This window comes from Populus euphratica, unplaced genomic scaffold (assembly GCF_000495115.2).
Source record: "Populus euphratica unplaced genomic scaffold, PopEup_1.0 scaffold32.1, whole genome shotgun sequence".
Taxonomy (NCBI): domain Eukaryota; kingdom Viridiplantae; phylum Streptophyta; class Magnoliopsida; order Malpighiales; family Salicaceae; genus Populus; species Populus euphratica.
In genome coordinates this window covers 1,873,810-1,898,675 of record NW_011499861.1, presented here as the reverse complement: position 1 = coordinate 1,898,675, position 24,866 = coordinate 1,873,810, and the positions used below count along the sequence as shown (strand labels likewise).

General features: G+C 33.2%; 5 protein-coding genes and 1 non-coding gene across 8 annotated transcripts; 1 reads left to right on the top strand and 5 right to left on the bottom strand.

The window, feature by feature from the left end:
• Positions 1–1,643: 1,643 nt before the first annotated feature.
• LOC105124880 (uncharacterized) lies at positions 1,644–2,426 on the bottom strand. Its single transcript, XM_011025058.1, has 3 exons — positions 2,247–2,426; positions 2,090–2,151; positions 1,644–1,933 (listed from the first exon to the last, which is right to left on the bottom strand). The coding sequence occupies exons 1-3, from the start codon at positions 2,302–2,304 to the stop codon at positions 1,805–1,807; spliced, it is 249 nt and encodes an 82-aa protein (XP_011023360.1). The 5' UTR covers positions 2,305–2,426; the 3' UTR covers positions 1,644–1,804.
• A 540-nt stretch (positions 2,427–2,966) lies between these two features.
• On the top strand, positions 2,967–7,829 carry LOC105124879 (probable serine/threonine-protein kinase At5g41260). Of its 2 annotated transcripts, none has more exons than XM_011025057.1 (10): positions 2,967–3,414; positions 3,507–3,718; positions 4,133–4,268; positions 4,477–4,610; positions 4,697–4,802; positions 5,440–5,525; positions 5,719–5,907; positions 6,296–6,448; positions 6,711–6,824; positions 7,021–7,829. In XM_011025057.1, the coding sequence occupies exons 1-10, from the start codon at positions 3,333–3,335 to the stop codon at positions 7,273–7,275; spliced, it is 1,467 nt and encodes a 488-aa protein (XP_011023359.1). In that variant the 5' UTR covers positions 2,967–3,332; the 3' UTR covers positions 7,276–7,829. The 2 variants fall into 2 exon arrangements, with proteins under 2 accessions (XP_011023359.1, XP_011023358.1); XM_011025056.1 differs by having other exon boundaries at positions 2,970–3,414; positions 3,498–3,718.
• A 2,189-nt stretch (positions 7,830–10,018) lies between these two features.
• Positions 10,019–12,413, bottom strand: LOC105124878 (pre-mRNA-splicing ATP-dependent RNA helicase prp28). 2 transcript variants are annotated; one of them, XM_011025054.1, is made up of 4 exons: positions 12,398–12,413; positions 11,759–12,136; positions 11,098–11,152; positions 10,019–10,560 (listed from the first exon to the last, which is right to left on the bottom strand). In XM_011025054.1, the coding sequence occupies exons 2-4, from the start codon at positions 12,050–12,052 to the stop codon at positions 10,235–10,237; spliced, it is 675 nt and encodes a 224-aa protein (XP_011023356.1). In that variant the 5' UTR covers positions 12,053–12,136; positions 12,398–12,413; the 3' UTR covers positions 10,019–10,234. The 2 variants fall into 2 exon arrangements, with proteins under 2 accessions (XP_011023356.1, XP_011023355.1); XM_011025053.1 differs by lacking the exon at positions 12,398–12,413 and having other exon boundaries at positions 11,759–12,164.
• Positions 12,414–14,928: 2,515 nt separating this feature from the next.
• LOC105124877 (putative ripening-related protein 1) lies at positions 14,929–15,554 on the bottom strand. The gene has a single exon (XM_011025052.1). It carries the CDS (start codon positions 15,552–15,554, stop codon positions 14,988–14,990), a length of 567 nt encoding a protein of 188 aa, XP_011023354.1. The 3' UTR covers positions 14,929–14,987.
• Positions 15,555–18,662: 3,108 nt separating this feature from the next.
• On the bottom strand, positions 18,663–21,191 carry LOC105124876 (Cytidine/deoxycytidylate deaminase family protein). Its single transcript, XM_011025051.1, has 3 exons — positions 20,693–21,191; positions 19,822–20,120; positions 18,663–19,620 (listed from the first exon to the last, which is right to left on the bottom strand). Exons 1-3 carry the CDS (start codon positions 21,122–21,124, stop codon positions 19,011–19,013), a joined length of 1,341 nt encoding a protein of 446 aa, XP_011023353.1. The 5' UTR covers positions 21,125–21,191; the 3' UTR covers positions 18,663–19,010.
• A 78-nt stretch (positions 21,192–21,269) lies between these two features.
• Positions 21,270–21,343, bottom strand: TRNAV-CAC (transfer RNA valine (anticodon CAC)). Its single transcript has one exon. It is a non-coding gene; the product is annotated as a tRNA-Val (tRNA).
• Between the last annotated feature and the right edge of the window lie 3,523 nt (positions 21,344–24,866).

The following is a 24,866-nucleotide window of genomic DNA, read 5'->3' as shown; positions in this document are numbered from 1 at the left end:
GTTTTTTTTTAAAGGCATTTATGCAATTTTATTATCTTAAAAAAAATGAAAAGACCACTATAAATTCTATAATGAAAAATTAATTCCAAAAAAGAAAAAACCCATTTCGCCCTCGAAAGAAATTCAACTCAACGATGGCTTTTAGCTTCTTTTTTTTAATTCCAATGATATGCTAAAATCAGCCTAGAAAGACATGATACTGCTCTCTATTCTTCATCTTTTGGTCCACTCGAGGCTGACATGGGCCTTGCACTATTCTAAGTACCTTCTCACGTACACAAGAGCCTTCAAGGGGCTTCCAATCCAAACCAGGTCAGCCTTGAAAAGAAGCAGGGTCATCACACCAGTCAACTTCATGCCAAGGTGCAATGCTGCTTCGTTTACCCCTTCTAAATTTCCCTTCAGAACAATGGAATCTCAAAAGACTCGAGGTCTTTTATGAGGTGGAGCAGAGGTAGAGCTGCAGTTTGTAAGTTGGCTAATGAGCCCAACTGCACTCTGATCAACATGACTGTATGAACCACGCAAAGCTCATAAGCTCATTGTAACATGAGAGCAAAAATGTTTGCTAGACGTACAAATTCTATACCATTAAGCAGGTCCTCCATGATGCATAAGATCCTTCCTGATGAAGAGATTTCCAATAAAAATATCTTGTTGAAGAAGAAACCATGGAAAAAATGTCAATCAATAGCGACACCCTGAGGAAAAGCATAAGCAACAATTGGACTTCTGCTCACATAAACACCCAAATATGTTTCTTATAAACTCTGGTTACAGTGGCCAAAACTGATGACAGTGGCCTTCTATTTACAAGGCTTTCAAACCTTGTTTCCCAGTTAGAAGCCTCGGGTTAGCATAATCAAACAATTTATCAGAAGTCAGTGCAAACTATCTCACAGAACTTGTACCAATTCTTGGTTAGCTGTATGACCGCATCACGGCAGTTCTGACAGAAAATCTTACTACAAAGCAAAAATTATATTTATCTTCCATGATTGAATTTGCACATAGAAAAATCTTTCTAGTTCTCATAAAATCTCAAGAACACCTAATTTAGCTGTGTCAGAGGCTTGACACAGACTCTCGTGGAAAGGGAAAGATTAAAACAAAATATCATTCTAATTCCATTCACAAGATGTGCAAAACCAACGATACCAACAATGCACCAATACACATCCCAACCATACAATTTCATCAATATAAAACTGGGTCTCCCTTAACCTCCCAGAAACAGCAACAGTATAGCTAATACATCAATTCAACCAAATTCCCTAAAACCCTCAAAACCTGGGCAATAATGATTCCTCACTCGCATACAAACGTGAAGAACAGAAACAACCTAATAAACGAATCCACCTATCTTAAAATATATTTTTGCAGTCAGGTTTTTCATTCAATCGGTAGGAAGAATATTACCCCCCCTCTTAAAGAAAACATAATAGGTGAGTGGCAAAGACTGGCAAAGATATCATAAACCATGTTTTCACTTAATAATATATCTGTTTTCCGATGCACCACACCCTCTAAAGTGCAGTCACTCCAACCACTTCCACAGTCACAAGTGCATAACACCATTGTATTGTGAAAACTCCAAAGTTTCCCAGATTAATGCGTTTGCTTATCTTTGAGAAGCAAATTTATCAAAACAAACAGCAGATATTCTAAAAACAACATTAACTATATAGCTCCACGTCTGAATAACAAAAATCGAAGCTGCAAATCCAGCACCAATAAGCTATTACAGCTTATTAGAATTTCAACAAAAAAGAAAAGAAAAGAAAAGATATAAGCTTGAACCTCACTAATCAAGCTGCATTGCTTGATCAGCTTTAGCTTTTGCCAATGCGCTCAATTTGGTCTTCACCTTTCTCTTCCCTACTTGAAACCCACCTCCACCTTTCTTCTGCTTATTCTTGTCTTTACCATCAACCTAAACATAAAAATATCCCCAAATAAACAAAACCAAAAACCTTAATTCCAATTCAAATATGCAATTAGCCATTCAAATATGGGATTTTTTGTGTGTAGAAACATAAATTAGAAAATAAATTCAAAAGGAAAGAATAAATAAGAGAAAGAAGCTTACTTTCATCTTGTTTTTCTTCGCTTGAAGCTTCTTCTGCTTCTTCTCCTTCAGTTCCTTCTCTCCTAATATTACGAAACAGAAATCAACAGTGAATAAAGATTAAAAAGCTAAGATTTATAGAGTTCGAGAGGTTGAGAGAACGGAAACTGAGATTTACGTTGAAGCTCGAATTCATGTTGTCTCTTTCTACGACCTAAATCGTTCTTCTTCGACATTTCGTACGGATAGCCAAGGGACTTGATGGTGTTTTAATTTCAGGTGCGCTTAAACCCTAACCCTAGAACTGGAAAGGTTTTTATTTTAATCGGTGTGACGGGAGTTGGTTCTGTTTTACGGGGAGCGTTTCAAATGGTATTTTCTAAAAACATTTATTTATTTTTATTTAAAATTAATTATTTTTAAAATTGTTTTTTTATTTAAAATTAATTATTTTTTAAATTTGTTTTAATATTAAAATTTATTTTTTAAATTAAAAAATATTATTTTAATTAAAAACACTTAAAAAAAAAAAAACACTATCACAATCTCCAGCACTTTAATCTTCATTGTTTAATAATGTTACTTTTAACTCCTCACCAAACTTTATCATTATTACCTCATTCCTAGGACCCAAGCCTGATCTCGTGGACTCAACAGGTCCAACGGCGCCGTTTGCCTAACACATGATAATTAAGGTGGCAAAATTGAAATGATTGCGGCGGGAGAGCAAGAGACATGATGGCATGTTTTCTTTTGGACCTCTGGAAACTGTTCCACTCTCCGAACAAAGGCCAGTTCCAATCTTTCAAAAAAAAAAAAAACTAATTATCTTGTTCCAGTAATAAGAGTCACCTGTCTGCTACATGAAAATATCTATTAAAACCATTAAAATAATATACAAGATTCTATACCTGTCGGTCATAATTCACAATTTCAAATTTTTTTTAACGTTACTCAAACAAATATTAACCATTATATCACATCACGCACATTGTATGAATTTGATGTGACACGACATGGCATGATCTGGTCTTGGTTTCAACATTCTTTCATCTTTCATCTTTCTTTGGTTGCTCCTCAAATCTTTGGGCCATTTGATCTTGTTTCTATCAAATTTGAGTGGCTGTTGAGTTTTTGCAGTTGTATAGCTTTAGTGGGCTCAGTTGGGGCTGATTAGATTTGCTAAGTTTGGTTATTCTATGATCTGGGTTTAGTTTAAGCTACTGGGCAGTAAATTAAAGCCTCGGTTTGTGATTATTGAGAGATGGGGAGTCAGTGCACTAAGTTTACACATTGTTGCGTAGATTCACAGTTCAAGGCAGCTGTTGTTGAAGTTCCTGATGTTGGTGGGTCAAATAATTGGGTTTTCTTCTCTTTTGGGAAAAGAAAGTTTATTTTTTTATGGGTCGTAACCTTTTTTTTCCCCCAGGAAATGAAGATAAGAGTGAGGTTAATGACTTGCCTGCATTCCGCGAATTCACACTTGAGCAGCTGAAAAATGCAACATCTGGTTTTGCAGTAGAAAATATTGTGTCTGAGCATGGGGAGAAGGCTCCCAATGTTGTTTATAAAGGGAAGCTTGAAAATCAGAGGAGGATTGCTGTTAAGCGATTCAATAAAATGGCCTGGCCTGATGCTCGACAATTTTTGGTGCGCTACTTCTACGCCATCCACTTATGTACTTGGATTCTTTGTTTGCATTTATCATTTCATTATGCAGAGTGCCATTTAGGAAACATCAACAACTTGACAAATTTTTGTTTTTCTTCATTCGAGCAGGTGCCATGTTTTAAATTATACTAAGAGGCATGGACTACCTTCAACGAATTAGCATGACTAGGATCGAACCCCTTTATTTACATCCCCTGTTTAGTTAGCAATAAGACAAATTCTGGCATTTCTTTGTTCAATTTGAGGTCTATTCGTGAATCAAGCCTTGCATAACTGATGAATGCCAATCTGTTTATGTGTTCTCATTGAGGTCACAAGGACCTGCTTGAAGAAATACCTTGGTTTGAGTTAAATGTGTCATAACTTGAAGATAATTTTCTGTTACAATAATAGGAGGAAGCGAGATCTGTTGGCCAGCTACGGAGTCATAGATTGGTAAATTTGCTTGGTTTCTGCTGTGAAGGTGATGAAAGGGTGCTTGTGGCAGAATTTATGCTCAATGAGACACTTGCAAAACACCTTTTCCATTGTAAGGCTTATTTCTCATGCATGGACAAGGATTCTGGATACAAGTTTTGTTGCATATTTTTTATTTTATTTTTGGGCTTCTGATTGAATTCTGCATCCTAAATATGGTATAATAGTACCGATTTTCTTTTTTCTGTAAAATTGCATGACTGTCTTTCTACAAGTTTGATTATTGGGGATGTAAGCAAATCAATTCTCTCTTGAATCAGGGGAAACTCAACCTATAAAATGGGCGATGAGATTAAGAGTTGTTCTACATCTTGCAGAAGCTTTAGAATACTGCACAAGTAAAGGGCGTGCCCTTTACCATGACCTTAATGCCTATAGAATTTTGTTTGATGAGGTATGAAATTCTGTCTCCATTTGTCGGAAACCAATTCCTAGTCAGATTCTATCTGCATTCTTTATTTATATGTTAGAATTATACAGGATGGTAATCCAAAACTTTCCAGCTTTGGCCTCATGAAAAACAGCAGGGATGGAAAAAGTTACAGTACAAATCTGGCTTTTACTCCTCCAGAGTATTTGAGAACTGGTAGGTGCTTCTTGTTCACAGTACCGTTTCTTGCTGCTTTGATTTTGTGATTTTCTGAAATTGAAATCGGAAGATCTATGAACAAGTAATGGATTTATGTAGTTAAATCTAATGGTGAGATCACTTGACATTACCACCCGTTAAGGGCCTTGCTGACTGGCCTGCTCAAGGTGTTATATAATCTAGTTCCCATATTGTTCTTTTGGAATTTTCAATGTGTTCATGCTTGTAAAACTTCTGATGCATAACATTACTATTCTTCTGACCTGCCCAAAAGGTTTTCAGAATTTAGATCCATATAATGGAACTCTTATAATAGTATCTAGGCCAATGCATTTTATTATAGTTCTGAGAGATGTGCGATCTCATGATGATTTCCCTGTTAGGCATGCTTTTCTTGCGTTGTATAGAGTATGAGATTTCGGTCATATTTATCAATTTTGATTGCATCCCAGAATAGAGAATTTTGACTAAATTGTACTTGTCTGCATAATATCTTGTAGTGGTGCTAATTTTGTGTCATCATAGCTGTCTAATTGTGTTCTTGCCCTCCAATGTTTTTGGGCGCTAATATTATTTAATCCTTCGAATATAAGTTAATCCAAGACTTTGCTTATGTTCCTTGTCTTTGTTTCAGGGAGAGTAACACCAGAGAGTGTGATATATAGTTTTGGCACTCTTTTGCTTGACCTTCTCAGTGGAAAGCATATCCCCCCAAGTCATGTGAGTGCACATCATTCAAATGTAAATTTACTAGTATAACTCTCGTTTGGATCCATTGATGAACGTTCTTGATCTCTCTACCAAACACAAAAAAAAAAAAAAAAAAAACTGTGTTTTCCTCCCCATGTTTATAAATACTTTGTCACACAAGCTTGTCCACATAAATTTAACACTCAAAAGAAAATTGTTCCAGGCCCTTGACTTGATACGGGATAGAAATCTTCAGATGCTGACAGATTCTTGTTTGGAAGGACAGTTTTCCAGTGATGATGGGACTGAGTTAGTACGCTTGGCTTCTCGATGTTTACAGTATGAACTCCGAGAGCGGCCAAGTCTGAAATCTTTAGTCGCTGCTTTGACTCCTCTTCAGAAGGAAAATGATGTATGTTTGCTCATTTAACTGTCATATCTTAGGTACTTCTTGTTGACTTCTTGTTTTGGTGCCTGCAGATTGCCGTGTTATAAATTCATCATGCAGTGAAACTTTTTTGAGTTCAGTGCCTTCTGTTGGGCAAGGATTCATTAGGAGTTTTAGAGGGCAATTTTTGTCAGACTGTTTCCTAGAGACAACTTGTTTTAAAAAAAATGCAAAAATGAAAATTGATTGTGGATGACTGTACAGATACATAAATTCCTGAAATAGCATTGGAGTTTGTTTTTCTAGTTGATTTGTCAATACACTTAAACCATCAGGGACTGCTTGAAACTAAACTTGACATTAGAAGCGAGTCGTAAATAGTTTTCATTTTTCCATTTCCTTTCCTGTGCAGGTTCCTTCTCATATCTTGATAGGTATCCCACATGGTGCTTCATCCCCTCCTTTGTCACCATTTGGCGAGGCTTGCTCTAGAAGGGACCTGACAGCCATAAATGAGATCTTAGACAATATTGGTTATAAAGATGATCAAGGAGTGGCAAATGAGGTTCTCTATTTCATATTAAAGCTCTCAATAGGTTTCAAATAGTAGATGTTTAACTGTATTATAAACTGTATACTTTTCACTCTGGGCTTATCTGCTATTCTTGTTATATTCACATTTCAAGCAATTATTCTTTACCTAAGTGTTTTGCTGTTTCTTTTCTCATATAAATTGCAAATGCTCACTGGCTCATTCTATTCACATGTTCTCTAACTTGCCAAGAACCCAGCTAAGATTCTAACTCAAATTTTTTTCCTATGCGCAGCTCTCATTCCAAATGTGGACAGATGAAATGCTGGAGACTTTAAATACAAAGAAAAAGGGTGATTCTGCTTTCAAGCAGAAAGACTATAGAATTGCAATTGAGTGTTACACTCAGGTGTCCTCCTTATTTCAAAGTTTTCAGTTTTCATTCATGAATTATGTTAGGAATTGTTTTTACATTAATTTGTGCTGTTCTTGGCTAATAATAAAATCTCCTTATCATACCAAGCTACCTGATTTTAATTTTTTCCCCACTTGTTTTAACAGCAAGTATACAAATTGTATTTGACAGACTCTTCTATGACATGTAGTTCATTGATGTGGGAACCATGGTTTCCCCAACTGTTTTTGCCCGGCGGAGTCTGTCCTATCTTATGAGTGACCTGCCTCAGGAAGCTCTAAGTGATGCAATGCAAGCCCAAGTCATTTCCCCTGTATGGCACGTGGCATCGTATCTTCAGGCTGTTGCCCTCGCTACACTTGGAATGGAAAATGAAGCACATGCTGCGCTCAAGGAAGGTACAAATCTTGAAGCCAAGAGGAATGCAAACTCTGGACAAAAGTGAGACGTAACATGCTCTCTGGTGGTTGATGAATCTCCTCAATTCTATCTTTTTGTGGTTTTATATTTCTGAAGATAACCATGTGGCATCTATTGTGGAATCTTCACTTCCATGGACATCAGGGTAGTGAAAGCTTTACTCAACTCCTCCTGTGAAGAAAGCAATTCTTCTTGCTAATGATTTTTTATGATGATATCTTGGAGTTGAGGTGTCTCAATCTATGTTTTTTTTGGTAGGCGTTGGCATTTCTTTCATGTAGGTATGCAAGTTCATTCATTCTGTGTGGTTTGCTCCATTATGCATGTCTTGATTCCAGATTTTTTTCCTGCTACTTTCATCTTAAACTAGAATTTTTCTTCTTCTTCTTCTTTTTTTTTTGAAAAAGGAAGTTGATGAGACAGTGGAAAAACATCTCTAATAATGTAATTCATGTAAAAGGTACATCCAGTCCCTAGCTATTTCTTGTTAAATGATGTTGATTGTTTTAGGCGTTGAACTTCCAGTTTGCTGTCATTAGCAGGGATGTCAATGGATATCTATTTAGTCAGATTATTCTATATTTATACTCTATTTATTATACATCAGGTAAGAAATTCAGAAATACATATTCTATCCATGAGGTTTCAAGTATCTATATAGATATTCATTTTCCGATTATAATATATATATATATTAAATGATAAAACTATAAATGTTATAAATATGTGTATATTATGTCAATGTTGATATATGTATTTATTATATTGGATTCAAAAAAATAAAAATGTTCTACATGTATTTCTGTATTATATAAATATATATTGAGTTATGTTTAGATTGAGTTTGATAATATTTATATTTCATCAATTATTCATTAGGTAAGATAAGGGATCGTTTGGATTAATATCTATAGAATCTATATAAGATTGTGACTAGCTTGGCATTTCTAGCTTCATGTTGTATTTCATATACATTTCAAAGAAAGAAGTAGGTATTGATTTGCTAAACTTGAAAATTGGAAGTTTGCATAGTGATGCGGGAAAATAAATAATAATAATAATTAAAGTAAAAAAGAAGAAGTTTTAGAGGAAAAAAAACTTAAAAAAAAAAGAATTAGAGATATACAAAGTTTGTAATATTTTTATTAATCATTAAAATTATCTTATAAAATAACAAAGAAATATATAAATAGTAAATTTTAAAACATCTTGTTATTAGATTCAGCTCATCAAATCAAATTATTTAATATAAATAATTTTAAATAAATAAAAAAACAATAAAACATGTCAAAATAAATTAAATAAAATAATAGTAAGTTAGATCCAAGTAAGCCTAGTTTTTTAACCAAAACTTGACAAGCTGGGTCATTTTATATCATTCTCGTTTATATACCTGTGTAGTTTGTGATACGGGTATCTCTACCGCATAACATCTTTGATGTACTTTCGGAATGGCCTCAGATACAAGACATGTGAGGCAGAGGAAGCAGCGACAACGTCCCTTAAATTTTAGTTGCAATTCTCGCTTTTCATTTCTTGAAGGAAAGCGTTGAAATCAGGAGCTTCAACAGATCTCCTTGCCATTTCTCCAAGCTTCCTTCCTCTACTTCTTTACCTTCCATAACATGAGCCCCTGCCTTCTCTATGCCTTCTTTCTTCAAGCTATCACCAACCACTGCAGCCCACTTCTGCACTCCAACCCTTCAATTCTTAAAATCTCAGTAACCAGCTTTTCATTATAAAACTGCTCTGCAGAAACAGGCCATATTACCATAGGGACTGCAGCAATTATTACTTCAAGTGGGGAATTCCATTCACAATGTGTCACAAATCCTCCTAATGCTTCATGTTCAAGAATCAATATTTGTGGTGCCCATGCTCCTATGCATAGCAACCCAGAATCTACAAGACGTTATGATTTCCAGAAGTCGTGAAGAAGCATACTTCCAAAGCATACATAAACATCTGAATTTGCCTTGTTTGAACTGAGCCATTTCATACGCTCATGTTCATCGATTGAGGCTTCTTTACATCTCTTTGCCTTATTTTCAACCACACAATTCCATAGCCAAAAGGGGTCTGTATGCCATGCCTTTCTTCCTAAAAACTACCTGTAATGTTCAGCATAGCCTGGCTCAATCTTTTGAGAAATCATAAGTTCTTTCATTTAACATAATCCGGCAGTTGTTGTCTTGTCAATTTGATCTCGCTTGGAAAATTTGGATTGACAAAAGCATCCGTGTGATCATATGATACCGTCTTGTAAGGCTGATACAATCTCACACATTCTATGGCACATGAAGAGAAGAAACATGTTCCATGGAAGACAAATCTTGTAATTCCACAATGTGAGGCAACATCAGTTGACCATGGGAAGAATCGGTCAGAAACTAAGCAAGTGAGACTATACCTTTTCAATAGCCGTTCAAGAGGGTTAATCCAGCATAGGATAAGACGACAAGTACATCAAGTCCCAGAAAAGAAATTCGAAATTCCCAGCTATCACGATAAAGCCAAACGACTAAATGAAACCAAATCAACCAATATATATTTATCACTCTTGTTTTATGTAGTTAAAAATAATTGAAAACTCACTACTCTGCACGGTTTGTTTTGTTTTAATAAACTAAAAGAAGGTTGAAAATGAACCGATTCAAATACATGATCCAAAACGCATTGGATGTGCACCACACTTAGCTCAGCATCCTGGCAAAGCACCTGTGCACCATTTTCATCTTGCCAGGACAAATACAGCCTACGCAAGGAAATGATTAAAACATTGTGACACCAATATGGAGATTTCATCATATTTCTTGTAAAAACCTACAATTGTGCAATCATTCCACCAAAGTTACACACATTACAACTGTTAAATCATTGAAAGCATCCCCTTGTGCAAAGCTCATGGGTGAGGCTCCGAATATTCTTATTGTTACATGCTTTCCTTTCGACTAACAAATTGTGTGAGCGAGGAGAATGGTTGCCTACAAAGTCACATGAGCAGCTCGGAATGATTCCTTTGTTCTTCCATAGTAGATTGGCATGCTGCCAGTAAAGGTGATAAAATTCCAGCCAAAAGCCGATCCTCCAACAATATGTGTCCCTTGATTCTGACTATGTTCGGCTTGCTGCTTTTCAGATGGTTTTGCAAAAACCTGGCCTGGTCGAGACTGATCCGCTGTGTCATGAAGCTGCTCCTGGGGCTTTAGTCCTACCCCATTTTCACCAGGGTTAGGTGCAGTCTTACAATTGGTTGTACTGAGCTTTTCTGCTGTCATCTGCATGTATAGTTCCATAAGCAGCTTCAGCTCTGCAAAACACAAGTTACACGGTCAAAAGCACGTCTTATGAGCCAACAACAGATTAATAAATCTACCATCAAAGCATGGCTTGAATTATTGCAAATGAATAGTGTAAATGTTATTTGACCAGCTTATGAGAAACGTTAAATGTCATAAGAGGATAGAACCCCACCAATTCCATCAAATCAGGCTCAAATGACTCTCACCATAAGAATTGCAGAGAAACTTACGATAGAGTTTCAAGATAGAAAAGGCTGCAAATGTAATCATAGCTAAGCAATGAAAAAACCAACAAAACAGACCTAAATCCAATACATGAATTGTAAGTAGTGTACTGCTATTATCATTCTTTCCACAGGAGGTAAATTGAACACAGAGAGAAGACCTAGATTCAGCATATCAATTCTAAGTATTGTACTGCTATTAGCATTCTTTCAACATGAGGTAAATTGATCACAGAGAGAAAGATCACATTTGCATTCAACTACTGTACTTGGTTAACTAGGTGCCATTCAATGATACAAAGTGAAAATTGATGAACTTACTTTGTTTAAGTTCCTCGGCTACTTTGCAACTCTGGAAGTCCACTGTTCGAAGCATCTTCAACAAAACAGAAGAATTTTAAACCCTTCACATCTTAACATCAAAATTTCAAGTACTATAGATTGACGAGCTAACAAATGAAGACATGTAGTGACCAACTGCAAGTCATTGCAACTCTCCAAATGGTAGTAAAAAAACCACTCACTAGTGTATACCTTGTCACTTACCACACTCCAGCCACATTCGCAGACAAGGTTTTCATAGTCTCAAACAAATGTAAAGATTAGTACTCAAGATTTGACCATGCAGGCAAAAATAAAGAATTGTTGCAAATAAACTCCACCAAGGGCTTGCATGAAGTGAAGTTTGTACCAGAATATCATAATTCAATCTTAAATTAAGAATTTTTTTTTTTATAAGATCAACAAATTAAAAAAAACCCGTAATTTCAAAATGGAAAACAGGATCATTCATATCACAGGAACCGAATATACCAAGAAGCAATAATTATGATAGAACACAACTTCAGCACTGCTAATGATTTATAACTCAAACCCATAAATAAAATCACCTCGAACACACAAAACAAAAAAGAAACGATGAATTCAAACCTACATTAAAACCAAAGACTTAAAATTTAATGATGGGTGTCTAAGAATGTACCTCAAGAAAATGGGGTCTGATATCTTTGACAACAGCGCGCATCTTGAAGTATCTGCATTCTTGAATTGGACCGAAATTGTCAAGTGATCTCTTCTTGCTTTCAGGAAGGACAGGAGGAGGTGAGGGTGTCGGTACTGCTGCTGGTGGCGGTGGCGGTGCTGCAGGTTGTGGCTGTGGTGGCGGAGGGTCAGATGGTGCTGTGAAATGTAGGTCTGAGTTTGAATTCGGGTCTGGGTTTTGAACGGGCAGGTTTTGGAGATTTGGTGGGTCCTGGACTGGTCGTGGTTCTTCCATTGATTTGATGTTGTTTTCCGCGTGGTGATTTCGGGATTTTGAGGTAATAAATAAAAGATTGGCGGGGAAAGAAAAATGTGTAGTTGGGGCCTTGGGGGTTCTGGTTTCAGACGGATGAATACGAGGCTGTTTGGTACGTGATATCAGTTGTTGGTTTTTTTTTTTTTTTAAATATATTAAAGTAATATTTTTTTATTGTTTAAAATTTATTTTTGATAATTGGTATATTAAAATAATTTAAAAATATTAATTTTTTTTAATTTCAAACAAAGAAAAAAATAAAAAAATTATTTTTTAAAATATTTTTAAAACACAACATTATTATTAAAATAAGAGTTGGTTAAACAAAATTTGAAAACCTTGTTTGTTTGGATTTCTTTTTTATTATCATAATTTTTTCTTATTTTTTTTAACTTATGGTGTATTATAGATTGCAACAAGACAAAAATATTATTTTTTTATTTTTTTATTTTTGCAGCCACACTAAAATGTTGATAGGAATGGGCAACAGACAATGAGAGTATTTGTTTACACTGTTGTGGTTTTATTTTAATTAAAATGTAGTTTAAAAATTAATTTACTATTTAGAGATCTCACATAATTTTTATGTTTAAAAAATAAGGAAATCCTGCTTTTCATGCACTGTTTATGTTAATTGTACTGTTTAGTTAATAGTGCAATTCACTTGCATTGTTTATAAGTAAATTGCACTGTTTACATGAACAATACAATTCACCTGCATTGTTTACTGTTTATAAGTAAATTGCACTGTTTACATGAACAATACAATTCACCTGTATTGTTTACACATGATTTTTAACTAAATACATTAAACTACTTTTCCTTCAACCTCAATTTCAATAACAATTTTAACTAAATATTTATTTTTTTAAAGTAATCCCAACTAAAAATATTTTTTATAAAATAATTTTTTTCAAATCACAACTATAATAATTACTTTAATACAAACACTTTTGAGATCCATGGTTCTCACCGTATACCGCAGTTCATGGCATCTAGTTAGACGTAGATACTTTCTAGCCTTGTTCTCTGTTTGGTTTCTCATCCTCTCGCACTTCGTTGTGTTTCTTCTTCTGTGATGTGTTGGTGCAAGACAGGAAATTTAAGAGCCATATTTATAACAATGACTTCATGAATTTGTCCATATTATTCTTAAAGCATTACAGAATACCCGTATACATTTCTTTCCCTTGTGTTAAGTTAGATTAACACGCGGAGTGGTTACAAGACTTGAATTTGCTGATAAAAACAAAATTAAGGCATCGAAATTCAGGTAGCATATCTATAGCGTCCGCCTCGGGCTGGGAAAATAGTCTCTTTTCCAACATAAGTACTGTCCTAGCCCGATACTGTCAGGAACTTCCAATCCTGCTTTCAATTATTTGGTTTTTATACGGTTAGTTAATTGATGTATGGCTGCTTGAAGGGTCATGAGCTGATAAAATCCCGAATTATTCTGCTTCAACGTGCAAGCAGGAACTCGATTCTGTAAGAATTAACTCAGCTAGTGTTACTGTAAAGGGTCACCATGTCACATCATCATGATCTCTACTTCGTCAGCGAGAATAATTTAGATCACCGAGTTCAATGCTACAATTTTATAATGTACGAGCAGTTTAGCATTGAATAACAAGACTAGCTCCACAAGAAACTAAGAATGTCAGCTGTTTTTACAAATAGTATACTGGAATACCTTTATTCAGATCATAATTTGTGACTATGAATTTTTTGGTAGTGGTAATTCATATTTTTCAAAGTAGATTTCGACATCTAAAACAATTACATGTTTACCATATGAGAATACCTTCTTAGATTTTTGTGTATCAAGCTAGCTAATCCATAAACTTTTCAGCTACATTCCAGTCATTAATCTGATAAATTGTGCCAGAAGATCTGAGTTTGTCTTTATCCTTTTCTAGCTACCCTGATGATTTGCTACCTGAAAATCAACCGCTTCTCTTCTTTGAGCCTAATTTAAGAGGAAAAATGTGCACCTTCAGCAAAAAAGTTCTAAACAACGTACCTTTGATTTTCCAAGTAATAACAACAACGCAATCTGCAATCAAATAGGTGCTTTTCCATTTTATTGAAACCCACAGATTCGATCCACTGCCGTCGCACCCTTTTGACTTGTTAATCTTATGCATATTTCCGAGGTTCTGAGGATTATACGACCTCAAACCAAGAATAACCCTAATAAGCGTGTCAGCTTAATGCGACACTTATGAAAACGTTGTTAAAGATTTAACATCTGATTAGTTTTTTCCTCATTTTTGGCTCACATGCTTGGAACTCATAATAGCATGCACTAGTAGTAATGTATGGGTATAAAAGAATTTGACTTCACTGTGCGTGGCAGTGTTCACTGAACGGGATCTGATAGAACAACAGATGCTTATCAAAATATAGCATCTGCAGCAGTAAGCTTTTCTCATTTTTCATTGCTTAAAATGAGGAAACTAGTGGCATAGGATAAGTTTTAGGCAGCATTTGTTTTTGTTTCTTCGATCAGAAAAGCAAAGGGCACAGCGCTGTTACTAAGGTAAACATTCTTGGGAAAGAGATCCCTGCAATATCTTCAAACATATGGCTTACTTTTTAGAATATCTGTTCAGTGGTCATCGTTCGATTACAATCACTATCATCATTATGTAATAATCAGTTAATTCTCTGAGTGATCCTCGCAGTTTTTCAGGAAGACAGCTTGTTTTTGTCGAATAAATGAGGCACAGAATTTAAAATTTAATTGATAAATTTGTCGATCAAAGAGATACTTGATCTCAAAGCTTTTTCTAGTTCACACAAAGTCTTAAACACATGCTGTGATTACCTGTATAATATAAAGCTACATAGTATAGGGCCTGGATCAACCTGATGCCACAACAAATTACCGCAGAAAACAGAAAAGGGTGAATCAAGCATCAGACCAGTAAATATCCATTTCTCCCCAGTCGCTTTCAGGCACTCCCAATGCTTTCCAAACTGCTTTCGAGGCATCCACGATGTTGTTAGCACAAGGAGGCTGGTAGTCATGGTCAGAATCACATCCCATCGTAGAGTCGCACTCATCAACTACCATAGCCCTGACACTCTTACCATTTCCGTGGATATTTATGAAGTTTAAGCATCGATTCCCATGATTATACCATCCAGTTGAAAGTGCCACCACAGGTGTATCGTCTGAGTGGTAATGGTTGTCGCATTCTGACGGTGCTCCGCCATCTCCACCCTTCTCAAAGCTGTTCAATGTTAAGGTTGCTTTTGTGCGGCCGGTCACTCGAGGTGAACACTTGAAAATGGGGTAAAGCTTGCCATCTGCACAGCAATCGGAGTCATTCTCCTGATTACATTGGTTTGGAGGAGGCTTTCTCCCTCTGATGTTGCCACTAGGCTTGCAAGTCTGAGCTTCAATGCTTAAACATAATGTAGCAAGAAAAAGAAAAGAGACAAAGAGAGCACTTGAACAAACTTGCTTCTTCATATTATATTTTCTCTTTTTGTTCAGTGATGATTTGGTGTGAAGAGGTTGAATCTCTACCAAGCTTTATATAGATCAAAGCATGACGAAAAATTAGGGCAATTTAGCAGCTTTCTTGGAACGTGGAAAACTTCATTGTTAGTAAGCAAGAATGGCCATTCTATCACGGTACGCATGCTGTACGAGTCCAATGATATCTTGACAATTCTGGAATTTATTCGGTAAACATGAAGGAAACAAATTAGAGGTAATTAGTGAATGCTATATACTTTATGATATAACTTATTTGGTTGGTTGATTTTTCCCTGCTTTCACTTTAGAGGACGCGTAACGCAGAGGCTGGAGCATTTTTTTTTCTTTCAAAAACTAAAAAAATAAATATTTTATTCTTATTGCACAAATTATTTTAAAAAGCATATATATTGAGATAATGCTTAATACCCACAGGAAGTTATATTCTTATGTTGTTTTATAGCATTTTAAACTTTTCAGTGTAGCTTGGTTAGGCAAGTGAAGTCCAATAAATTAAAAAAAATAAAAAGTGGAAGAGATGCAGCGGAACAGTATATATGCAGAATAAGGGTGCATTTGTATTTCACCTATTTTTGCGTTCGCGGTGGAAACAATGAAGAAAGATATTTAATAATTATAAAAATTATGTTTTATACTTAGAATTCATTAAAAAATTAAGTTTGAAATGTAATTTTTATAAAGTAGATTTTACATGTTTTTTTAATTATATTTTATAAAATATTTTTTATTTTTATATTTTAAAAGCATTTTTAAAAACAATTAATAATTTTTTTATTTCAAATTAATATTTTTTTTGTATTTTAAATCATTTTGATGTGTTGATATCAAAAATAATTTTTTAAAAATAAGAGTATATTATTTTAATGCATTTCCAAATAAAAAATATTTTGAAAATCAATTACAACTACATAACTACCAAATATTTTATACATGTTTCTACTGTATATAAATTTCAATTACAATTTTTATCAAATATATATTTAAATCCAACCAACTAGACTATTTTTAAACTTATTTTTTTAAAATTATAATCACAAAAACTATCTAAAAAACAAACACACTTTAATAATATTTATTTATCTAGATGAGAAAATGAATTGCTTGATATATTTATACATCTAACTATGGCATGAATGGCAGTTTGCATATAAACTAATCTTATTGCTAATCAGCCATCGGATTCTTGGTAAGCTAACCATGGCATAAAAAATGTAACATTTCAAAAAAATTATAAAATGAGTTGTATAAATTATAATAAGAAAAGATAAAAAAAAATAAAAATGACTTTAAAGATTTACCAGTACTTCAATTATGATAATATTACTATTATCAAAAAAATATATCGATGAGATGAATTAAATGATATAAAAAAATTATTGATATAACCAAATTTACAAGTTATAATCCTCTTACTTCTTTGTTTCTTTATGCAATTAAAAAATTGATCAATCAATTAATAAAATTAAGTAATTAATCACAACAAATTAATATCAAGATGTTATTAAGTAATTAATCACAACAAATTAATATCAAGATGTTATTAAGTAATTAATCACAACAAATTAATATCAAGATGTTATTAAGTAATTAATCACAACAAATTAATATCAAGATGTTATTAAGTAATTAATCACAACAAATTAATATCAAGATGTTATTAAGTAATTAATCACAACAAATTAATATCAAGATGTTATTAAGTAATTAATCACAACAAATTAATATCAAGATTTTTTACGTGGTCAACTTGATATGAAAAAAACACGAGATTGTGGTTTCCTTAAAAAAATTTATTATTAATAAATAATGGGATCATAAAGTGTTCTTTCTTATAAATGCTATAACATATAAATTATTAAAAATAATTTATTATTGAAATATAATAAGTTTAAAGTGAGAAAATTGAGAAATCCTCGTAAAAATTGACAACCCTGTTTTATAATAAAACAACCAACTTAAAAATATCTCTAATATTAAATCTAACCATACATAATCAAGATTTATGTATTTGAAACTTGTTGTAAAAATTTTAAGTTATCAAAACGTAAATAAGTTGCAATTTAAAAATTGAACAAACTATACTCAAACTGTAAAATTTCTCTACAACAGGTCTCCCATTTTCCTTTTTTCCCTTCTTTGTGTGTTTTGTTGTAACATCCAACCTTAAAAAAATAAAAGAAAAACCTGTTATATAGATGTGATTCTTTTATAAGCAGTGGTCCTTTTCACATAGGTTAGGATTGTTGGAAGAATAATAAGTATGGTAGAAGTGCAAAGTTAAAAACTAAAAGCTCAAGAAGAAGATTTAAAGGAAGATATACTTAATGTTTCTCTTTAAACTCTTTTAGCTTTTTTGTTTTTTTGTGCTTTTACATAATGATGAATTATTAGTTTTTTTTATAAATATAAAGTTCTAGACAATTAAAAAATTAAACTAATATAAAAAAATCTCAATTTGAATATGGATTGTATTTTATTGATCGATTGTTTCTGAATCGGTTAACCAATTCAACTTGTTCTAGCTGGTTAGTTGATTCTCAACCGGTAAACCATTTCCTTTATTTTTTAGAATCGAAATCTAGTTTACTTTGAACATCTCTCTTTAAACTTGATTTCTTCATAACTTCCAATACATTTTTTATCTTAATAAAAATATTATATTTAAATGGCTTTGTGAATATTTCTGCAACTTCATTTTGTGGCTTGACTTCAACTTTTTTATTTGCAATACATTCTCATAAATAATGAAATCTTATGTTAATATGCTTATTTTTATTATACTTACTTCTATTATAAAATTGGATTATTTACTAATGCAATGACTAATAAGTTTTCAACATAAATTTCAGTAAGTTTCTCTTATTTTATTTGCAATTCCTTCTGTAATCTTTTTAGTCCATAGGCTTTGTTTGACCTAACATTGTTGATCTTTAGACATTCTGACCTTCTCTCTTTTGCTTGAAAATTGCCTATACCCTTTGTACAAAAATAAATCCATAGCCCATTTGCATTGGTTTTTCATTCTGAATGAATCTTTATATGCTGCGATTTTGTTTGTGATTTATATTAATAGACTGCTTATATATAAATTTATTAATATGTTGAAACATTGAAAGGTCACCCGCAACATAGTTAATACATTGAAAGGTCACCCATGCCATAGAGCGGTACAACTATCTAGTTATTTACAATAAAACAATCGGGAAATGCCACTTTATTGTCAATTTGAAATACAGGTAAGAGTTTCCATCACTCGCACAAAGATGGCAGGGTGGGCTGTCCCTTTCCCAGGCCAGTAAAAGAATTGGCGAGGCTGCCTGGCTGGCATAGATCAATCGCCAAAATTATGCCGTCATGGGATAGATCAGTAGCCGAAGTACTTGTCAAAACTCATTCTGCCGCCATAAGTTCCTACGTCTTATAGCACTATAGATAACCCTCCAGTACAATGCTCTGATCACCTGAGATCTTGGGCTGTAAGTTATTGACTTTTAGCCTTCGTCGAATGCTCTTTGATGCCGTGAGAGAACTTAAACCACTGCTTTCATCCCAGAAAGGTAATACTTCCACCACAATTTTTTGCAATAAATTCTGCTCGGTACCATCTTTTAGGAGCTCTTCAAGCTCAACGAAACTGCCTCTCAAATCCATCAAAACACTGCATAGTCCCCGGCTTTTACAATATTCCAAAATTGCATTCAAATTTATCTTATCCAAAACCACAGTTTCAATACCCTTTTTAGAAGTTTCTGGTTCTTCGCTTGCCTCTTTGTCTGTAAATATCGTAACTTTAGAAGCTGCCTCTTCCGTAGGTAGAGGAATTTGGATTCGAGAACTAGGGCCTCCTGCCATTAGAATCCAAAGGGGTTGATTGGCACCAGGTTCTTGTGATGCAGGAAATGGGGAACTGCCAGATAACGAGGCAGAAAGTATAACTGCGTCATATTCTTGTAACAATTGAGAGTAGTATCCACCAGAGTCAGTGACTCCTTCCCCAAGTTGGTTTACAAGATGGCCATTGACTGAGAGGGAGTATCTGCACGTTTAAGCGAGGCCTTAATTTAGCTCACTTTCACAATTGGATTGCGCAAAACTAAGGTACTAAGAAACTTGATCATTGAAATAAAGAGAGGCTAAATATGAACTACCCAAGCAAATCAATTGAAAAACTAAATAAAGATGTCTATTGATGATTGTTTTGCTTTCTATTTTGAAATAATAGTAGGGCGTAAATTACCTAAGCGTAACAAAGGGCGACCCTGTCAGCATTTTATGGATAAAGGCCTCATTGAGCCTCTTGCACAATTCTTCTTCTACCCCAACAACTACATTAATTCCTGCATCTTTCAATCTTTGCACACCTCTGGAAGCCACAATTGGGTTTGGATCAATCATCCCAATAACAACCTTCTTCACTTTGGCTTTTACCAGGGCTTCACTGCATGGTGGAGTTCTCCCATAGTGATTACATGGTTCCAAGCTCACATAAGCTGTTGCATTCTCAGCCAAATCCCCGGCATCACTGAGGGCAAAGACCTGAAATCAAATCATTCTCAAACAGTTTGTCAAATAAACATGGTAAGTTGACCAGTTCAGCTTGTGGAAAAAGATAGAACAATGCTAGATGCATGAGCTAACAGCCGAATAATATAATTCACTTTAAGACATCTTGTAGTGAGATTTCAGAAGTGCTTCCTTTTCTTTCCAAGTATAGATAATACCGCTTCAAGAATGTAAAACATATTACTGATTGCATGGAAATCCCCTTGAAAAAACAAAAGAGGTGAGAGGCAAAGAACTTTTGGCATCATTTAAAAAAGTCTAAAAAGATCAATATTTGAGGCACAAGTTCATCATTTCTACCCTGAAGCAAGAAATAATTCCCAAGATTTAAAAAAAGAAAAGAAGCTACATTAGCAAACTTCAGACTTCACCTATGGCCAACATTATCAATACAATAAAATCAATTAATCCTAATCCATCAATTTGGCTCAAAAGACTAACCACGTCCTTTTATTTTGTAAGAATACCCAATCTTTTTCAACAGGTTACCAGATAAAGCATTAGATAAAAGAAAAGACAGCAAAAGAAAAGTGGGTTTTTCTTACCTCAGCATGAGGCTGGCCAGCTTTAGGGTGAAAACCTTCACCAACAATTTTACCATCTTTAACAATAACACAACCCACCATAGGATTAGGACTAGTACACCCAATTGCTTTCCTTGCTAACTCCACACACCTCCTCATATAAAACCCATCATCTTTATCATCATCACCACCCTCTTTTGTCACACAACTGACCGTAACCAAGAGTCCATGTTTTCCAGAACTAGACATCCTATTGACTGAATTGAAAAAACCTGATCTTGAATGGTCTCTGAGAGTCAGATTCAAGGGGTATGGTGGTGATGCCAGGGAAGGAAGAGTACGAGAAGAGCGAGAGATATTGAGTGGTGTGGGAGGGTGATATGGGAGAGTCAGTGTGTGAGCCGCCATTTTTGGACAAGAATCTGGGACAGAGCAAGCATGGAAGCAGGCCATTTTATGGGCGACTGGCGACTGCTACTCTTTCAGGAAAAAAAAAAAAACAAAAGAGAAAAAAAGGCCAAGGTGAACAGCGCGTGAGTTACTTGACTGAGGAGGCCTATAAAAGCATGATGCTGGATCCCAGACCAAAAACGTGCATTGTCTGAGCCCGGGTTCGAACCGGGGACCTCTAGTGTGTGAGACTAGCGTGATAACCAACTACACCACCCAGACGGTTTGGTAGTGCGGTTTTTTAATATTAATTTATATTATTACTGATTGTTGAATTAACAAGCCATGGCTGAAGGAAAAAAAAAAGAAATAAAATAATAAAAACCAGTGGTTCATGGATTGCAGAATTGATAGAATTTAGGAAAATATTTTTTTTTGACCCCCTTGTATGTAGTACCATAATAAATCGGATCACTTCTTTATTGCTTAAGAAATAAGCCTGGTACCCTTATGGTATATATAAACAACAAATTCTATCAATTAGTCGGATACGGATATTATTTGAATAATTGAATTGCATTTTATTTTGGGTCAGACCAAAATTGTTTTAATATATATATAAAAAATGTGTATAGGTTGCTAAAGTGATTTTTAACGACAAGAAAGATTTTAATGAAATTAGAAAAAAGAAAGAAAGATATCCAGGGTAGATAAAGTTAAAAGAACAAAGAAAAAAAAGAATTATAATCTCAATCCATATTAAACTTAATTATGCTGCACCATAAAAAATTAATTTGAATTGTAAAAATAGTATTTATAGGTATTATTCATATATTAGAGTTGTCGAAAGAGACGTGGAAGTTTGGCTTAGTTATTGTCAAAGAGAAATATATTAAATCTCTGTTTGTTATAGGTTTCTGGCTTTCATGGAAAAGAATAATAATACACACACACACACATATATATATATGTAAGAAACAGATACCATACATTTTTCTTTGGTTTATTTGAGAAATGATTAAAAAACATTTAGCTTCCGTTAGTTTTCACTACTTCTGTAGCTGTGGTATGCAAAATATAGTTAGTTGGTAATACATCAAACTAAATTTTATATTGTAGAATTTAATAAAAAATTAAGTTTAAAATATAGTTTTTATAAAGTAGTTTTTGCATATTTTTTAACTAAGTTTCATAAAATTTTATTTATTTTTATGTTTTAAAAGCATTTTTAAAAAAAATTAAAATTTTTTAGTTTTTTCTTTACTTTAAATTTTTTTTACAAAAAATATTTTGATGTATTTTCAAATAAAAAATACTTTTAAAAAACAATCATAACCAAATATTTTATACATGTTTTTTGCTATACATAAATCACAATCACAATTTTTACTAAACATGTATCTAAATTTAACTAATTATATTTTTAAAAAATTTATTTTTTAAAATCATAACCACAAAAACTATCTATAAAATAAACACATCTTAAAAAATATTAGAAAACATGAGTTAACTGGCATTTCAAAAAAAACTTTTTAAAACTTCTTTATTTTATTAAAATTATATTTTTATATATTTTAATTTTTTTTTAATCTTGTTGCTAATTAGCCATCGGATTCTTGGTAAGCTAACCGTGGCATAAAAAATGTAACATTTCAAAAAAATTATAAAATGAGTTGTATAAATTATAATAAGAAAAGATAAAAAAAAATAAAAATGACTTTAAAGATTTACCAGTACTTCAATTATGATAATATTACTATTATCAAAAAAATATATCGATGAGATGAATTAAATGATATAAAAAAATTATTGATATAACCAAATTTACAAGTTATAATCCTCTTACTTCTTTGTTTCTTTATGCAATTAAAAAATTGATCAATCAATTAATAAAATTAAGTAATTAATCACAACAAATTAATATCAAGATTTTTTACGTGGTCAACTTGATATGAAAAAAACACGAGATTGTGGTTTCCTTAAAAAAATTTATTATTAATAAATAATGGGATCATAAAGTGTTCTTTCTTATAAATGCTATAACATATAAATTATTAAAAATAATTTATTATTGAAATATAATAAGTTTAAAGTGAGAAAATTGAGAAATCCTCGTAAAAATTGACAACCCTGTTTTATAATAAAACAACCAACTTAAAAATATCTCTAATATTAAATCTAACCATACATAATCAAGATTTATGTATTTGAAACTTGTTGTCAAAATTTTAGGTTATCAAAACGTAAATGAGTTGCAATTTAAAAATTGAACAAACTATACTCAAACTGTAAAATTTCTCTACAACAGGTCTCCCATTTTCCTTTTTTCCCTTCTTTGTGTGTTTTGTTGTAACATCCAACCTTAAAAAAATAAAAGAAAAACCTGTTATATAGATGTGATTCTTTTATAAGTAGTGGTCCTTTTCACATAGGTTAGGATTGTTGGAAGAATAATAAGTATGGTAGAAGTGCAAAGTTAAAAACTAAAAGCTCAAGAAGAAGATTTAAAGGAAGATATACTTAATGTTTCTCTTTAAACTCTTTTAGCTTTTTTGTTTTTTTGTGCTTTTACATAATGATGAATTATTAGTTTTTTTTATAAATATAAAGTTCTAGACAATTAAAAAATTAAACTAATATAAAAAAATCTCAATTTGAATATGGATTGTATTTTATTGATCGATTGTTTCTGAATCGGTTAACCAATTCAACTTGTTCTAGCTGGTTAGTTGATTCTCAACCGGTAAACCATTTCCTTTATTTTTTAGAATCGAAATCTAGTTTACTTTGAACATCTCTCTTTAAACTTGATTTCTTCATAACTTCCAATACATTTTTTATCTTAATAAAAATATTATATTTAAATGGCTTTGTGAATATTTCTGCAACTTCATTTTGTGGCTTGACTTCAACTTTTTTATTTGCAATACATTCTCATAAATAATGAAATCTTATGTTAATATGCTTATTTTTATTATACTTACTTCTATTATAAAATTGGATTATTTACTAATGCAATGACTAATAAGTTTTCAACATAAATTTCAGTAAGTTTCTCTTATTTTATTTGCAATTCCTTCTGTAATCTTTTTAGTCCATAGGCTTTGTTTGACCTAACATTGTTGATCTTTAGACATTCTGACCTTCTCTCTTTTGCTTGAAAATTGCCTATACCCTTTGTACAAAAATAAATCCATAGCCCATTTGCATCGGTTTGTCATTCTGAATGACTCTTTATATGCTGCGATTTTGTTTGTGATTTATATTAATAGACTGCTTATATATAAATTTATTAATATGTTGAAACATTGAAAGGTCACCCGCAACATAGTTAATACATTGAAAGGTCACCCATGCCATATAGCGGTACAACTATCTAGTTATTTACAACAAAACAATCGGGAAATGCCACATTATTGTCAATTTGAAATACAGGTAAGAGTTTCCATCACTCGCACAAAGATGGCAGGGTGGGCTGTCCCTTTCCCAGGCCAGTAAAAGAATTGGCGAGGCTGCCTGGCTGGCATAGATCAATCGCCAAAATTTATGCCCTCATGGGATAGATCAGTAGCCGAAGTACTTGTCAAAACTCATTCTGCCGCGATAAGTTCCTAAGTCTTATAGCACTATAGATAACCCTCCAGTACAATGCTCTGATCACCTGAGATCTTGGGCTGTAAGTTATTGACTTTTAGCCTTCGTCGAATGCTCTTTGATGCCGTGAGAGAACTTAAACCACTGCTTTCATCCCAGAAAGGTAATACTTCCACCACAATTTTTTGCAATAAATTCTGCTCGGTACCAT

Excerpts from the sequence above, each read along its gene's own strand:
- LOC105124880 (XM_011025058.1), bottom strand. The coding sequence starts at position 2,304 with ATGTCGAAGAAGAACGATTTAGGTCGTAGAAAGAGACAACATGAATTC. Across the intron at positions 2,152-2,246 it reads ACATGAATTCGAGCTTCAAC|GAGAGAAGGAACTGAAGGAG; the intron begins GTAAATCTCAGT and ends TCGTAATATTAG. Across the intron at positions 1,934-2,089 it reads CGAAGAAAAACAAGATGAAA|GTTGATGGTAAAGACAAGAA; the intron begins GTAAGCTTCTTT and ends TTTTATGTTTAG.
- LOC105124879 (XM_011025056.1), top strand. The coding sequence starts at position 3,333 with ATGGGGAGTCAGTGCACTAAGTTTACACATTGTTGCGTAGATTCACAG. Across the intron at positions 3,415-3,497 it reads TGTTGAAGTTCCTGATGTTG|GAAATGAAGATAAGAGTGAG; the intron begins GTGGGTCAAATA and ends TTTTTCCCCCAG. Across the intron at positions 3,719-4,132 it reads CTGATGCTCGACAATTTTTG|GAGGAAGCGAGATCTGTTGG; the intron begins GTGCGCTACTTC and ends TTACAATAATAG.
- LOC105124878 (XM_011025054.1), bottom strand. The coding sequence starts at position 12,052 with ATGGAAGAACCACGACCAGTCCAGGACCCACCAAATCTCCAAAACCTG. Across the intron at positions 11,153-11,758 it reads TCAGACCCCATTTTCTTGAG|ATGCTTCGAACAGTGGACTT; the intron begins GTACATTCTTAG and ends GTTTTGTTGAAG. Across the intron at positions 10,561-11,097 it reads AGCCGAGGAACTTAAACAAA|AGCTGAAGCTGCTTATGGAA; the intron begins GTAAGTTCATCA and ends TGTGTTTTGCAG.
- LOC105124877 (XM_011025052.1), bottom strand. The coding sequence starts at position 15,554 with ATGAAGAAGCAAGTTTGTTCAAGTGCTCTCTTTGTCTCTTTTCTTTTT.
- LOC105124876 (XM_011025051.1), bottom strand. The coding sequence starts at position 21,124 with ATGGCCTGCTTCCATGCTTGCTCTGTCCCAGATTCTTGTCCAAAAATG. Across the intron at positions 20,121-20,692 it reads CTGGCCAGCCTCATGCTGAG|GTCTTTGCCCTCAGTGATGC; the intron begins GTAAGAAAAACC and ends ATTTGATTTCAG. Across the intron at positions 19,621-19,821 it reads TCGCCCTTTGTTACGCTTAG|ATACTCCCTCTCAGTCAATG; the intron begins GTAATTTACGCC and ends TTAAACGTGCAG.